The sequence below is a fragment of the Cinclus cinclus genome, chromosome 18 (genome assembly GCF_963662255.1).
Source record: "Cinclus cinclus chromosome 18, bCinCin1.1, whole genome shotgun sequence".
Classification (NCBI taxonomy): Eukaryota; Metazoa; Chordata; class Aves; order Passeriformes; family Cinclidae; genus Cinclus; species Cinclus cinclus.
Genome location: NC_085063.1, coordinates 12,460,618 through 12,476,355, shown reverse-complemented (window position 1 = coordinate 12,476,355; position 15,738 = coordinate 12,460,618). Strand labels below are relative to the sequence as shown.

The following is a 15,738-nucleotide window of genomic DNA, read 5'->3' as shown; positions in this document are numbered from 1 at the left end:
ATCTCAGAAAAGTCTCTATATATATAATATAATCATAGAAGAGAAATATAAGCAATAGCTAACATGTACAAATGATTTGAATAGCTGTTTTCCAGAAGTCCTGTTAAGAAACAGGAGCTTTTCCCTGGTTTATGTACACACAGACAAAGGCAGAAGATCTTGTGCAAAGAAGGGATGGGGGAAACAGCAGTGAGAATGCAGCTTTTGTGTAACATTTCCTTTCTTTTCTGTGTCTGAGAAACTGCAGGCCCCACACAGTCCTGTCAAGCAGAGCAAGGCCTGACAAATTCTATAAGGGCCAAGTTATTTAATACATTGCTTTTACCTTAAACTGCATGAAATGCACAGTTCTCAACTGCTTAGGCCAGGTTTTTGTCAATCAAAACTGTCAAGTGCTTTTAATATCTGCATAGTGTCGTGGAGCCTGTTGTGCTGGGAAGGGATTTTCTCTTGTTTGTTAATACAGCCAGCTGGTTGGTAGCTTGCTTTTTTTAAACCACTGCTCTGTTGCTTATGTAGTCCCCAAAAATAGGGATTTGGCTGTAGTTAACTTGTTTGTCTTACATGATGCTTAAAAGATGCGGTTTGGTTGCTTCAATCTGGGATGCACATCTAACATGTTGAGTTAATAACAGCCTTCAAAAGCTAAATAAACAAAAAAGTCCTGTGTCTGAACTGCTGTTTCACATGGAAAGGTTGGATACAAATTTTTACTAAGCAAGTGGCTGCAGTTCCTATGCAGGAAATCCATGCCATGCCATCTTTTGATCAACAGAGACCTGGAATAATTTTAGTGTCTTGTTACCTGCAATTTTGAAGTTATGCTCATAGATGTGAACAAACAGTTTTTGAATACTGTCAGATGGGTTTGTCTAAGATGGCATGAATGTGCATCAGGTAGAGCATGAGAAGGGTAGACACGAGGAATATGGTGGAATAGAGAGAAAAAGACATTTGCATATGTTTGCATAGGGAATCTGGGAACTAAATACAAACTACCTGGTTTGCACACACACAATGAGAATGTTTCACTTGGATCAAGTCTTTCATAGCTTCTAAGGTAGAAGTTTTGCAACCGATGAACTTTGTTCTTTAAAATAGTTTCAGTACAAAGCTTTCAGATGCTGTGTAGCATTTCCCTGTACTGTACATCCCAATTTTCTCTTGTTATTCAAAAACCCACATGGGCAACATGTTGCCTTTTGGTTTTGTGGCTGAATTGTTCCCAATAAGGGCTGTCTGTGGAACAGGGGAGGGGTATAGCAAGTGACCTCCATGCACACTGATTTCAGTGAATCTGACCTGCACAACATTAAATGTACATACGTTATTTACATGCAACAAAAACCTGGCAACCTACTTTCATTAGACTACATAAATTTTCAACCTAAACAATGCTGTGCTTTATAAAACCTTCAGCCTGGATGAAAATGTGGGCGAGTCCTTCAAATAGGAACAGGTAAGTTCAGAGCTGCTAATTAGGGCAAGGTAATAAATCTTGGCAAATCCTTTAAGAGGTGGATCATAAAACGCTTCAGGGGGTTCTTTGTACTTCTTTTAGGAACAGTAGAACTAGGAAAGGTCTGGGCAGCTGCACTTAATAGTTGTTTACTTTAGGGTTTTTATTATGCATGACTATATGCTGTAAACCCCCGTAAACCCCGTTAGTTTGCAATTAACTTACCCATATGCAGAAAGCTTGTCTTTTCTGCTAATTACTGGTCCAAGAATGCCTGGCTTGCAGAGAGAATCTGTTTATAAAATAAAACTTAAGAGATTAGGTAAAAGAAGGTAACCTTCCCACAGTACCAGCCAAGAAAGCTGCAAAGTATGTGTGAACTCAGTTCTCTCCTGACTTGAGATCAAAAATGTTATGACATAATCTATAGTTTGGGCTAAAAATTACCCCCACCCCCAAGGAGCAAAAATAATAAGGCCATCCAAATCTAGCTTTCTGAAAAAGAAAATGCACTCCTTTATGATTTGTGTGACTCTTCTTTCCCCAAAAGAGAAGGGATTTAAGGAACAAGAGCAGTATTTGAGTGTATTGCCCTGCAGTGCTGAAGCTTTAAAAAATCAGTCCCACTGTCCCAGCTGGAAGGAGTTGGCAGGTTTCACTTGTATCATGCAAAACTAAGAGTTTTATATGAAATACAGGTATGGGTTTGGTATGTTTTGGCATGGAATGAAAGACAGCTGAGAACAAAAAGGATGAAATAGGATGGGAGGTGGTAAAGCACATGAGAAGAAAAACAGGGAGTGTGGTGGACAGGAGCAGCTGAAGGTGTGGTATAAACACTGCAGATGTGCTCAGAGCAGTGAATGCCACTGTCCTGCTCAGGGGTGTTAATTTTAACACACACATCACTCATTTGACTTTGCTCTTAGTGCCAGAAAGGAGAACAACACTCTTGTTGTAATTCTAAATCTTTTTAGCTACCTTAGGCATTTTTGGCATTTACTAAGTCAAATAACATGATACGAAGAATTTGTGTGAGGGGAAGGTGCGCTGCATCATGTAGATTATACAGGTGAGAGAAAATGAACTTTCACAACATTTTAACATTTTTTTTTTCACCTCTTTGCTCAGCAGCCCTGCCTAGGACCAAACATAACCACGTACTTTGAGTTGCTGTTCTTTGGAAACTTTTTGTTTCTGCAAATGTCATCTCCTCCTGAAGTCACGTATGTATAAAGTCCAGTGTGTATAAAGTCCAGTGAATCCTTTTAAATGTACATGAATTGCCAGTTTTTAAGACCAGCATGTTTCTGCTGGTAACAGGGGCATCCCAAACTCCTGCCTCTGACAGGTTATAGCACTGTTTTATAAATTCTTAGGAACTTTTCAAATATTTAAAACAATCTGAGGAGAGAGGGGAGCAAAACCTCTTGTGTTGCTGTAATTACACTGGCCTAGGGCTATCAATAAAGCAGCACTTTATATTAAACCATGCTGTAAATTAAAAAAAAAAAATTTTTAAACCAATGGAGTAAAAATGTAACAACAACAAAAACCAACAAAATTCCCAAAACTCAACCACCCCAAAACAAACACAAAAACCCCAACGAGCAACCCAAAACTGGTTACTGTTAAGAAAGGGGAGGTGGGGGATATCTTAAAATCGGAGGTGACCTGAAGTTCTAGTTTTAGTCATTAAAAAGCGAGTATTTTCTGCAGCTCGACGCCGGTTCCCAGGGCTGCTCTGGCGCTGTAACGCTGCGCCCCAAGCCCCGCGGCCCCGGGAGTTCCTCCTTTTCCTGGGAGCGCTTCCCTGCCCTTCCCCGAGCCTGGCCGGCGATGACGGCGGCGCTGGAAGCCGGGCAGGGGCGGCGAGCGGCCCGAGGGCTTCCCCGGCAGCCCCGAGGCCACACGGAGTAGAGGCCTAAACTAACACGCCGCTTCTGGATAACGAGGCGTTTATTACAAACCACGCTTTCCACTGACGATTAAACCTTATTTATTAGCCCTCTTTCTTCTCGTAACGCCCTGGGGAGGCACCTCCGGCCACAGGAGCGCTGGAGGAGCGGCGGCGCGGAGCCTCCCCCCCCTGACGGCGGGGCCGGGCTCACGTCAGCCGCCGCCGCAGCCTCTCGGCGGGCCCTCCGCGCTGCATCATCCCGCCTCCCGCCCGCCCTGCCCGGCACCGTGTGCGCCGCCGGCCGCCGCCCGACCGTGCCTGTCCCCGCTCCGGGACCGTCGGGCCGGTGTGAACGGCCGGTGTGAACAAACACCCGGGCGAGGGTGAAACAGCACCCGAGCGACGAGAGAACGAGCAGCCGGGAGAAAGTGAACCAGCACCCGGGCGAGCAGTGAACCCGCTACCGGGCGCGCCCCCCGCCCTCCTCCCTCCCTTCCTCCCTCCCTCCCCTCTTCCTTCCCCTCCCTCCCCGTCCCTTCCTCTCTCCGCCTGGTGCCGCCACCGCCGAGGAGGAGGAGGAGGAGGAACATGGCGAAAGCGGAGCAGGTCCTCAGCCTCGAACCGCAGCACGAGCTCAAATTCAAAGGTACGAGGCGGCCGCCGCCATCCCTCGCCGCCGCTCCCCGCACTGGGCGGGCGGCGCGGCCGCGCTCGGGCCCCGTTCCCCGGCAGCCATTTTCCGGGGGCCGGGCACCGCCGGTAGATAAAATGTCCTTCAGCGCCGCGCCCGCCGCCCCGCCGGGCCCCGCCGCGGGGCCGCCCCCAGCCCGCGGGGGCTCCCCCCGGGCCGCCCTCAGCGCTGCCGCAGCCGCGGTGCGGGTGGGGGCGGCCCGCGGGGCCGGTGCGGGGGGGTCCCGGCCGCCGCCTTCCCCGGGCGGCAGCGGGAACACCGGGCTGTGCCCGGCTGACCTTCCCGGGGACGGGGGGGGGGAACCCTGCGGGGCAGCGGCGGGAGCGGGGGAGCGTTCACCGGGCCCGGCCGGGGGTGTGTGCGCGGCCCCGGCCGAAAGATCTGGTGCTGTAATGTAGGACAGCGGTGTCCGTGAGGTAGGACTGGATACCCAGGTGTCACAAACCCTAGGAACGGATAAAGGGCTTAGTTAGAAGACAAAATCAGGAAATCGCTAGCTATGGAGCTGTTTAAGTGCTCTGCGTGGCTCTTCGGTGTAAAATCTAGACGGAGGAAGGATGTTGGGAATAAGATAACGAATAAGGGTTTCTTCTGTAATGTGTCCCAGGCACTGTGGGGTTGCAGTCATGTCTCTGGCCAAAAACACGAGGGCTCTGGCCAGGTGCTGGGCAGCACTTCCCTGGCTTTTCCTGTTTTTTATTATTATTATTAATATTGTTATTATTTAGCAAGCCATTTGGCTAAATATATCGCAAATAGTCTACCTGTGCAAAAATCCATCCTTTAAACAAAAGTCTTGAATGGGTTTGGGCTTCCACTGGCACTGAAATTCCTGTCTTGCAGCCTGACAGCACAGCTGTAATACAATATTCTGGGGTTACAGATAAGCAATCAGCAAGTTTATTTATGCGACCAGAGTCAGAGGTGTTTTATAGCTTCGCTTGATTATCTGGCAAATAAGCTTTCTTAAAAAAAAAAAAATAGGGATTTGTTTATTGGCCCCTGGCAAAAATAAAAAAGCTCCTTTAAAAAAAAGCTTTCATGTACATTTTTAAATGTAGAGGAAGTCTTTACCATTTTTTATTAGTAAATATATTTGAACCAATAATATGAAGTGGGTTTTATCAAACAGGCTGTTAATAAACACTGGGGGGAATGAGTATATCTTTGTTGTAAGCTGAAGTTGTTATGGCAGCAGTATCAAACATGCTTAAGAAGGAAACTAGTGTTGTTTAGACGTTCTTCTTGTTAAGTATGATTAAATGAAAATCACCTCTTGTTCTGGATAAAATTGCTTTCAGCAAACAAGCAAATCCAAGCCCAGGTGGGCAAAAAGTGGGGCCTTAATTGGCACTGACTTGCTAATGAGATGTAATTGTGGTTCAGGGTTTGTTTTTCTTTCTTTTCGTCATCACAGGTAGATCTAAACCTTGCCAGACTCTGTTTTTTTTTCTTGAAATAATGATAATTTGTCAGACTGTCTTACTTTCAGGTGAGGTTCTGGGCTAAATAACCAGTAGCCATTGAAGTAAAATCAACTAACCATAGCACTTTTGGTTGCCAGATCTTTAGCCACCAACGCATACTCCTTATAACATAAAATGCTACTTGACTAACTGCAGCTACTAAATGGCTTAGTTTCAAAGTACTCTTAAATATTAATGTTCAAAGAGACTTAATGCTGCAGGCAGCATTCATATACTTTGGCAATACTTCTGCCTTACAGTCCTTTCTAGCAAGCAGTGCTGACCGCTGTCCTTCATTCAGGAAACACCAGGTTGAAGTATTCATGAAGTAAATTCTGCTCTAATCATTTCTTACCCTTCTGATCTTGTGATGACATACTGCCTGGTGATAGGGCTGAAATGGTATTGTCACCTTTGTAAATAGTTGCATTTATTTCCAGAGTCTTCCTTGGCCCCGTACAAGTAGATCCAGGCTGGTAGAGGTCATGGAGCTGCTGATTGGTACAGGTGTCCTCTTGGTGTGTGCTGGAAGACATGGTGCTTAGTGTAGGAAACAGATTGGGCTTGGACTGTAAACCAAGCACTGGAAATGGTGAAGGGCTTAATCCAAATGCAGACAGGGAGAAAAAGCAGAAAACCGTCCGCTCTGATGCTGTTGGAAGGCTCTGTGTAGCTCTTCAGTTTAAAATTTAGAGGGAGGTAGGATGTTGGAAATAATATAGTGAATGAGGATGTATTTTATAATGTGTCCCAGTCACTTTGGGGTTGCAACTGTAGCCTGTGCTTTTACTTCTTAAGGGTTGAAGACCATTTAAAGAAGCTTTTGGAACCCCTTGGTTTTGCAGTGAATTTCATACATTCATTTGGTGCTCTGTTTCGAAATACTGTGCTTGCATCTTGTTTGAAAAAAAATATCAAAGGAGTTTTTCATGCTGGAATTTTTTTTCACAGCATGTGAACATGAGCAGGGGTTGTCTTTCCTCCCGCCTCGCATCTCCTACAGCAGAGCACTCGTGCTCCAAAATAGCATCAGCGTGTGCTGTGCTGAAATGCAGCTGTGAGTCGTGGGAGGCTGGACACCATTAGGTGGCTGAAGGTGCCCGTTTCCTTGCCCTGGTCTTTGATGCCATGTGAAATAGGAGCTTCACTGTCTCACCGGTGACTTCTTCCACTTCTTGGTTGTTGTAGGCTTGCAAAAAAATTATCCAGCTAAAGATTTACAGCTCAGAGTTTACTGGTAACAAATGGTGAAAAAGAGCGTTGTCGTTGGTGTACGTGACATTTACATTTATGTTTCCCTTCTTTTTTTTTCAATCTAAGAGATGACATTAATCTGCCGAGAATTTATGACACTATTCAAGGCTCTGACTTTAAGAATTCCTAGATTTGAACCTGAACAAAAATGTGGAATTGTGCTGCAGGATGCTTCCTGCACCTCACAGGATTGCTGCCCACCAAGGCTGATCTGTCTTTTTACCATATGTGCCCACCAGGAGTAGAGATCGGCTGTTTAATGTCAACAAGTAAAATTTTGTTAAAATACAGCATATTTTAGAGCTCCCCTGAGTTTGTAGTGTTTGAGATGCTGGTGCATGTTTGCAGACATGGGGTGCTGGTAGAGTGTTGCTCAGGAGGGGTGGCACCGATGGGAGGCGGTGGAGACTGAGGGCCATTTTGGTAGAATTTGTGGAGGTTTGCTCCAGGTTAGGCTGGACTTATGACTCAGCACTCTGTCCGTGCTCCCCAAGTGGCTCCTGGCAGTACTGCCAAGCATGGATTAGTGCCTTGCTAAACTCTGCAAGTCGTGCCAGTTGGAAATGCAGTTTCCTGTCCCCAGTATGTGATTCTGTACCTATGCAATATGTCACTGTGTAGTTTTGCTTGCTGCTAAGGGCACAACAAGGAAGCAGAGCAGCGGATCCTCTCCACTGCTAACAGAGCGGATTCATCCCTGACCTGGAGCTGTCACCTGTCACTGCCTCAGGTGCAAGCCCTGGGTACCTCGGAGCTGCAGCCCAAAGGTGTGGCCTCAGCCTGTATGGGTGCACTCAGTCCAACAGTGCATCTGCAGCGTTGAAATGTTCAGTATTTAGTGTGTAGCCCCAGTTCTGTGCAGTTTGTGTGACCTGCGTTTCTGTGGTTGGGTGGCTGCTCTCTCTGCTGAGACACTTCGAGCTCCTCCAGGTCAGCCTGAGTGAACTCTAGCCAGATCTGTTCATTGCAGTGGAGGTGTGCAAAGCCTCCTGTGTCTGACAGGAATATCCCATTCCTGCCAGATAGCAGCCTAAGGCTCTTCATTCCAACGGGCCAGGAACATTTGGGATGTGAGATTAGTGTTTGCTGAAGCGGCAGTTGCCAAGTCTCAGAAGAGAGGCTAAGGGTGTGTGGGCTATTCACTTACCTCTCTGTCCCTGTCCTGATCCACTGGGAATGGTTGAATCACTCCTGCACTGAAGGTATTGGGAGGAATTTGTCTTTGTACTCGTTCTCTTCTGTGTTGGATAAATAGGAATTTCTAGTCACAGGCTGTGTTTAAGAATGCAAAATAGTGACAGTATTGTGAGGAGTTGCCTGTTAGGATAATTAATATGCATCTTCTAAGCTGAATGAGTTTTAAAGAGTTTTCTTTAAACTCTTAGAGCCCTCCTGGTATTCACAGCAGAATGGCAGTCAGTACTAGGATTTCTTTACTCTTTGAAGGCTGCTCTGCCAATGGCTGTCTACTTTCCTGCTGAAAAATGTACCAGCCCTTGCTTCCCTTTGTCTGGCCTGATTCCAAGTCAAGTCATTGTTACCGCATTAAATACAAGTAAACCTTTTCATCTCTCTACATATTTGAATTTAGTTATCAAATTATAGTCTTAAAAAGAAGAAATAGTGTTTAAATAACAGACAGGCTTCGTAAATCTACACAAATTTATCCTAAAATATATCCCACTTATCAAACAAAATCAGTCTTTTTCTGGTGCAGTTCATGTTACACTGACTTTTCTTGCAGCTTAGCTAAAATCAATAACTTATTCTATTAAACATTTGTTTAGTTGTACAGACCTGCTGCATCTCACTGAATTATTCTGATTTCACGTGCTCCATTGGTTTTATAATTAATTAATCACTTTGCATAGCCTCCTCACTTTAAAAGAGAGGTGTTAGGAGGGAAAAATATGGAGCCAAGAGAGGGTAGTGATGCATTGTGAATTTCTTACAACATGTCTCTTTTTTGAAAGGTGGAATAAGTGGAAGTGTGTGCTTCTCTTGAGCTTCCTTAATCTGTTGATGTCCTATACACTAGAGACACAACACACACAGCTCCACTGGGAGAGGAGAGAGGAATTGTACATGCAGGACTGACAGAAATTTGAAACTCTGAATAGGTTGGTTGGAGCACCAAAGAACAATTGAGATGTGTTAAGCAGTCAAGGAAGTTTTAACTGCATCTTCTGTTAAATTTAATTAATGTATTTAGGTCTCCCAAGACTATTTCCAAAAATACCACAATCTCCATGAAGGCTTTGGTCAATGTGATTTATGGGTTAAGGACTTTTGAATAATTTTGTACTGCACAGATTTTTAAGAATTCCAGTTGAAGTTATGAGCATTAATAGGATCAAAGTATTACTGTTTCAGGGAAAGACCTAATGCAGTGATTAAATTTGTTACTTGGCCATTGCTTCTCCTAGTGTTGTGGGATTTGTGTTTTAAGTGTGATCAACTCCTTGCCTTTACTGTACTGAATGGGCCACATACATTCACAGCTTCCTGTTCCTTGGGAATCCCATGTTTGTCCATGGATTTTCAGCTCACTTTGAGCTATGGAGCCATTACAATGATACATGAAAAAGTTTTTCAAGTTTGTTATTTAAAGCTCATCAGGATGGCAGCCTGCCAGTCTGATTTGGTTGCTGTGATGTGACCTCTATTCATCACTTCAGAAAATATATCTGATAACAGATTATATTGAAAATACAGATGGAAGGGGTGTCTCTCTCAAGTCCTGGGGGCATGGCTATCATGGCAAAATGAAGACACAGTTAATGTGTCAGAGTGGATGCAGGTTCACACTAGTGCTTAGCAGTAAATTGTATTTACCAGCTGCTGCCCTGCATGCCATGTGCAGTGTCCTGTCACCCGTGAAAGGAATATGGAGTAGAAATTTATACAGCAGTTCCTGATAGTGCCTTCTCATTGGAAAATAAATTACCTCTTTGTCCTCACTGCACAAGTTTTATAAATTGAAAACTTACCAGTAATTGTGTAATGCTTTATTTCTTTTTAAAATAGGTTAGCCGTCATTAAATACAAGAGTGAAGTCTGTTTAATTGCTCTCTAATTCAGAATTAGGATTGTAAAAATTCAAGTACAAACCTTGAAATAGATTGTCAGATCTGTTTTGAAACTCAACTGGAAAAAAGGCATCATCACCTTAGCAAATGATCCAACTTCATGAGCTCAGGTCAGCTTACATCTATGAACAAATACCCAATTTTAAAAGCAGCTTAATTTGTTCTATGCAGCCAGATCTGGAAGGTATTGATTGCACCAAATGAGTTTTGGATCTAATGAGCAACTTCTACGTATGTTATAATGCAATTTTTGTAGGAAGCTGGGCAAGGGAGGGTTTGTCTTGTTTCTGAGTGCCTCTGAGCACAGCTTTCTGCCCAGCTGAGGCAGTGCAGGAATCAAATGACCCTTGCTAATTCTGCCCACATCTTGCAGTCACACTCATTTTCTACTATCTTGTTACCATATTGGTCTTATGTTTGCTGCCTGCTGGGAACAGCTAATAACTACTGAATGCATTTCATAGTTGGTACAATAACAGCCTCTTTACTTTCCCTGTCAGTGTGGCTGCTTGGCTTTGAAAGCCTTATTGATGGTGTTTGCAACAGTTCTGTTTGTGGTGACAGCTGTTGTTTCAGACTTAAATTTCATCTTTGTATTTGTAAGAAACGTGATCTCTAACATTATCATCTTCCTGCTGCAATTGTTGTTTTGTTGGGTGTTTTTTCTGCAAGTAAATCCTCACTGATTAGGTCAGGAGCTCTTCCCAGTTAGAGCCCTCTCCCCTCTGGATGAGAGACTGGCACTGGTGTGACAGTTCCTACCAAAACACTGAACTTCCTTTGTCTTCCTGTGTGATGAGCAGAGGCAGGAAGGAATCTTATTTTACATACATATATGAATACTTAACTACCAGTTTGTCCAAGCTAGGGGTTAGATTCATGCTAAGTCTCTTCCTCTGGCATTTGACCCAGTATTGTTTTCTACATATAAACCCTTTCAGTGCTTTGCAGACCAAGATGCCTGTAGAGCCATAGAGGATATTTTCTGAGATGCCTGGGATGTTGTTGAGTTTAAAATTTGGACTGCTAGGCAACCTTTTGTATAGAGGGATTTGTGCTGTGGGTCTGGAGCAGCTGTCATGGTGTTGCTGTCACTGGAAATGTATGCAAAGCAAATCACCATTGCCCTGTTTAATTCAGGGCAGGGTAGAGGTGCACATGGGTTCAAGTGATGGTGTGTTCACACCAGCAGAGCAGCCCAGACTGAGGGCTGAGCCTGTTCTTTCCCTATTAGAGCTGTTCTGAAAATTGCTCAATTTGACCATAATTCTGCTGGCCTCAAGCACATTTGTACAGATTGGGTATTGCAGCTGCCTGCAGTACTTACCCCACGTTATTATAAATACTTTATGAAAATAATCTCTTTACTAAACTACTTTAGTGTCTAGTTCTCTGAGCTGTAAACGAAGTCCCTCATACCATGGTGCATGGATTAAAGACTTTATCATTCTAAATTTAATCCTGTTTTCTTGGTTGGTTTCCACGAGGGGTGGAAAAATAGAGAAGGGGGAGGTTTGCCTGGTGATCCAGTTATTTAGGATGCAGATTATAAAATCATGTAGGTGTGGGGATCACTATGGAGCCAAATCTTGTGTTTTTGCAGGCAATTTAAAAGACAGATCAGTTGTGCTTGTAGAAGGCATGTCAAATGACTATGTAATCTTTTAAGAAAAAAATTTCACTTTTGTATTTTTCCCAAGACTGCTACATTTTTCATCACACCAGTTACTTCATCCTTGCTGGTGCTTCTGTTGTTTCTCCCAACAGTTCCTCCTCTCCCTTGTGCAGTTTCATGTTGTCTGTTGATATTTGCTAGTAGTGCTTCTTGTGATATGTGAATTAATAAGGTATTTTGTGTTTTCTCAAAACATTTGCGTTTCCTCTGGATTGTTATTTCTCGTCTTCTGGCTTTTCTATATTTTTAACAGACTAGGAGCAAAGATCTGAGGTCAATAACCTTTTTTTCCCCTTTATTTTTGTATAGCTGGTTTTACACTGTGTTTAGTGATGTCATATAGTGATGCAGATAATCGCAGAATCATGGAATTATTTAGGTTGGAAAAGACACAAGTTTAGGTTTGAAGAGCACAACTTGGCATTTGTTTCTTTTTCCATGCCACACATATAAACTGTCCAATTTTTTTCTGATTTTTTTTTTTTGTCACTGCTGGCTAAATTTCTGGGGTTTGTTTTGTTTTGTTTTTGTTTTTCTTTTGATCCTGAAAGTACAGTTAATAGGCTGGTTTTCAAGTAGCTCCCCTAAAATATATCTTGCTAAACTCAGGATTCCTTCCTTATTTGTAGCCATAAATAGTATCCCACTGCCTATTTATGTGGCTTGGGTTTTGGTTTTTTTTAACTTATTAGAAAAGCAGCTATTCTTTGTGCATCCCCAGAATATCTAATTGTGTTTATTTCTTCTGGCATTTTTGACTTATGCACAGTTTTGCACTTAAAATGTTTGCTCATTTGCTATTTAAGTTGCACATCAAATTTCTCTATTTGAGGAGTATATGTGAGCATAAAATTAGAGTAGTTAAGTTGCTCCTTCCCTAACATTTTAATGTGCATTTGAAATGGAGATTAGTGATTAAATTAGACCAGGAAAAAAAAAATCACTTTAGAAGAAAAAGTGTAGCTTGAATTGGTGCTTAAAATCAGGATGGTTCTTCCAGGGAAACATTCTACCCTGACTTCAGTCTTTAGCAGTGTTTTTGTTGGGGAGGTTTGCACATCAAGGCTTCTTTGCTCTGTTGGCAGCAGTCCCACTTCTGCTGGGAGCCTGGGTTTTGTTTATGTCCTTTCCATACCCCACGGATGGAGCTCCAGGCTGTGTACAAAAAGGAGCTGTCTTACTCTAAGTGGATCTGGCTACATCATGGTTATTGAAAGAGATGCAGCTGCTGTCCCAGTGCTTCCTGAGCTGTTTTCATACCTGGACAGAGTTGGTTCATGTGATATTTGTGTGCAGAATGAGCAAAGTAACTAATACAATCTGTTTGGCACTTGAAAGGATCTGAGAGCACAGCTGAAACAGAGACACACCTCTGAAAGCTCACCAAGGCTGCTCTCAGTCTCTTGTTTATGCAAGTGTGTGCAGAAATCTGGTTTCATTTTATGATACAGAGAAAATATTTCATGTTATGTGATTTTGTTGCTGAAGTTTGCTGTAGGTGATGTTTGGGTATAAAAAAACTGAAGCGGTCAGCTGGGGAAAAACAAATGACACTGGTACCAAATTATATGAAGGACATATTCTATTTATCTTGGCAAACTTATGTGTGGCCTCTCAGTTCTTAAAACTGTGAAGTCAGCCTGTTAATGATCCTCTGAGGGATAAAAGGTGACAAAAATTACATACTAACAGATACCCTGAAAATAGTCTTCAGTCTCATATTTGTTTGGTGTTTGGGCTTTTTTCCCAATTAAGCATGAGGCATGCTCTGAGAAAAATAGTTTATGATAGAATAGGCCAGGGAAGGACACTGGTTAATCCCTGTAAATGGAATAACTTACTGCCAACCTTGCTCCAACTTTTGCATCTGGATCGTGTAATTTTGTTGGGTTTCTGCACCTTCTTTTTTTTTTTTTTCTCTCTTAGGTCGCTTTATTGATTGCATACTTCTTAAAAAAATTGCTCCACTGCATCAGCTATTGCATAGGGAATGATACGGATGTTGCTTCTATTTTTTGTAATATTTTTTCATCCAGGCATCCACTGTTTGGCACAGCAGAAATGCAAGAGACCACTCCCCTCCTGTCACTTTGCTTCAAGGGCTCTTTTGGGTGAGGAGGTGGGTGCTGGAAGTAAAGATACTGGTTCCCCAGGGCTGGGGGTTTGTAGCTAAGTCCTTTTAAAATCTGAGCTGAGGTCAAAAGGTTGGCATGTGGTTTGCACAAGGATTTTTTAAAAAAAGAATTACCAAATTTGGGGGATTTGGGTTCTCTCAGTGAGTTATTTGTGAAATCAGATATTTATGCAACATGGGCTCTTCTTGCTTCTGATTTTTTGACTTTTGATTTCAAAAGTTGAGGATGCTCACTTAATTATGAAAGTCTCCAGAGACAGATGATGATTAAACCTTGGCACACAGTACTTTTTTAAAACACTAATCTTCATAAGATTCTGTGTAATTAGGTAAGTATTCTCCTTACTTGACAGAGAAGGAAACTATAAGGGTCCAAACCTGCTTCTGTTTTGGAGTTGCTGTCAACTCCTAAGGCTCTTAATAGCAGAAGATCAAGCCCTTAAGTGATTTGTCTAAAGAAGAGTAAGGTGGTGGGAGAGTTTGATTGGATCTTGGATGTTCTTGATTCTCAGGCACCTGGCTGATAGCTTAAGATGTCTTGCTTGACATTTCAGCTCTTTTCATTTTAGTGTTTATCTTCAAAGGTCATCAGCTTTATATATGACTTTAAAAGAAGCGTGCAGTAAGTCAAGATCTTCACCTGTTGTTGAACCCTCTTGCACATCACTACTGGTTTTATTTTGCCTGTCTCTCTAATGCTGATAGACATCCACAAAAATAAAATAGGAGAGCCCATGGAAATAAAATGAAATCACTTGGTGCTGTCAGAGCCAGCAAAGGAACTGAGAAACCACTCGGATGTGAAGATGAGAAAAGTTGCAGGTGGAAAGGCTGGAGAGATGGGTATGGTGGCGCCTCTCTCTGGAGCATCCAGGGATCCCCAGTTTGAGGGGCTGGCAGAGCTGGGGGGAGGCACTTAATGTCATGGGAGAGGGGCCAGTGTAGGGTGTGGGATGGGGAAGGGATGAGGGTCACATTCAGCCCCCATCCTTTCCCCACACAGTCAGTGTGGCTCTTTGACTGCATTAATTGCCGCTCCATGTGGACATCAGCAGTCACATGTAGGATTTGGGCTCTTGAGAACACTCACAAAACAATTTAGATTTCCCTTCTATTGCTTTCCACCTTATTAAAGATTCTTCAGTTATCTTTCTATGGCTGATTAACGTGTCAGGTGATTAATAACTTTCATCTGACACATCAGTGGAATTAAACCATGGTGAAATACATCCTTCCCCTCCTATTATTGCATTCCACTGCTTTCCACAAAGGAAGTACAAGAGAGGTTATCTCATGAGAAGCTCTGCCTGTATTTCTGGCTGTTTCCTATTACCCTACTGTTGGATACATGTCTGTGGTGAGCTGGAGTTGCAAAAGTTTTTTAGGGGAAGATGCTGAAAGTGCATCCAAAACACTCTGGAAATAATATGGGCAACTTGAAGAATTTATTCTTAGTCTTGTGGAACAGTGGTTGCCAGTTGTATCAAGTATTCCTGCAGTGCTTTTCTTTGCAAAGTTCACTACATTTTTTAGAGATGCCTGGCTTTTAGCAGATGAGAATTTGCATTCAATTTAAGTACAGAGAAAATGATGCATGTGCCTTAATTACTTTCAGCAGCTATGCCAACACTACAAGTGTAACTGCAGCATGTATGCCCAGATGTGCTTGCAAGCTTTAATCTGCAGCTGTGAGACCTTAAATTAGCAGAGTGCTGTGCAGGACAATGCAGTTTCCGTGATGCCAGGTCTGAGTGCTGCACATTCTGGCTGAAAACTCATTCTCCTTTTCTCTTCCCCACTGCCCCCTCCCTCTCTCCCTGCCTGGTAAGTGGATTAATTTTCCAGCCCCAGCAGCTCCCTGGCTCTGCTCTTGGCCCATGCAGAGGAACACAGTGCAACTTCCACAGGCAGCTGATGGAGATGAGAGGCCAGACCCCTCCTCTTTCAGCAGAGATGGACTCGAGCAGGAATTAAGCAATCCTGTGGCCCACCTGATGTGTGTAGTTATTTATAAATACATCATGATAATTGCAGGTACAGATCTGCAGAGGACTGTCCCAGCTGGGTTTG

At 43.3% G+C, this 15,738-nt stretch overlaps 1 protein-coding gene across 1 annotated transcript in view; it reads left to right on the top strand.

Moving 5' to 3' along the window:
* Positions 1 to 3,859: 3,859 nt before the first annotated feature.
* VAPB (VAMP associated protein B and C) overlaps positions 3,860 to 15,738 on the top strand; it is a 32,836-nt gene continuing 20,957 nt past the window's right edge. Inside the window, exon 1 of the mRNA XM_062504816.1 lies at positions 3,860 to 4,005. Within this exon, the coding sequence (XP_062360800.1) occupies positions 3,948 to 4,005 (58 nt within the window). The 5' untranslated portion in view covers positions 3,860 to 3,947. The remainder of the gene's footprint in view (positions 4,006 to 15,738) is intronic.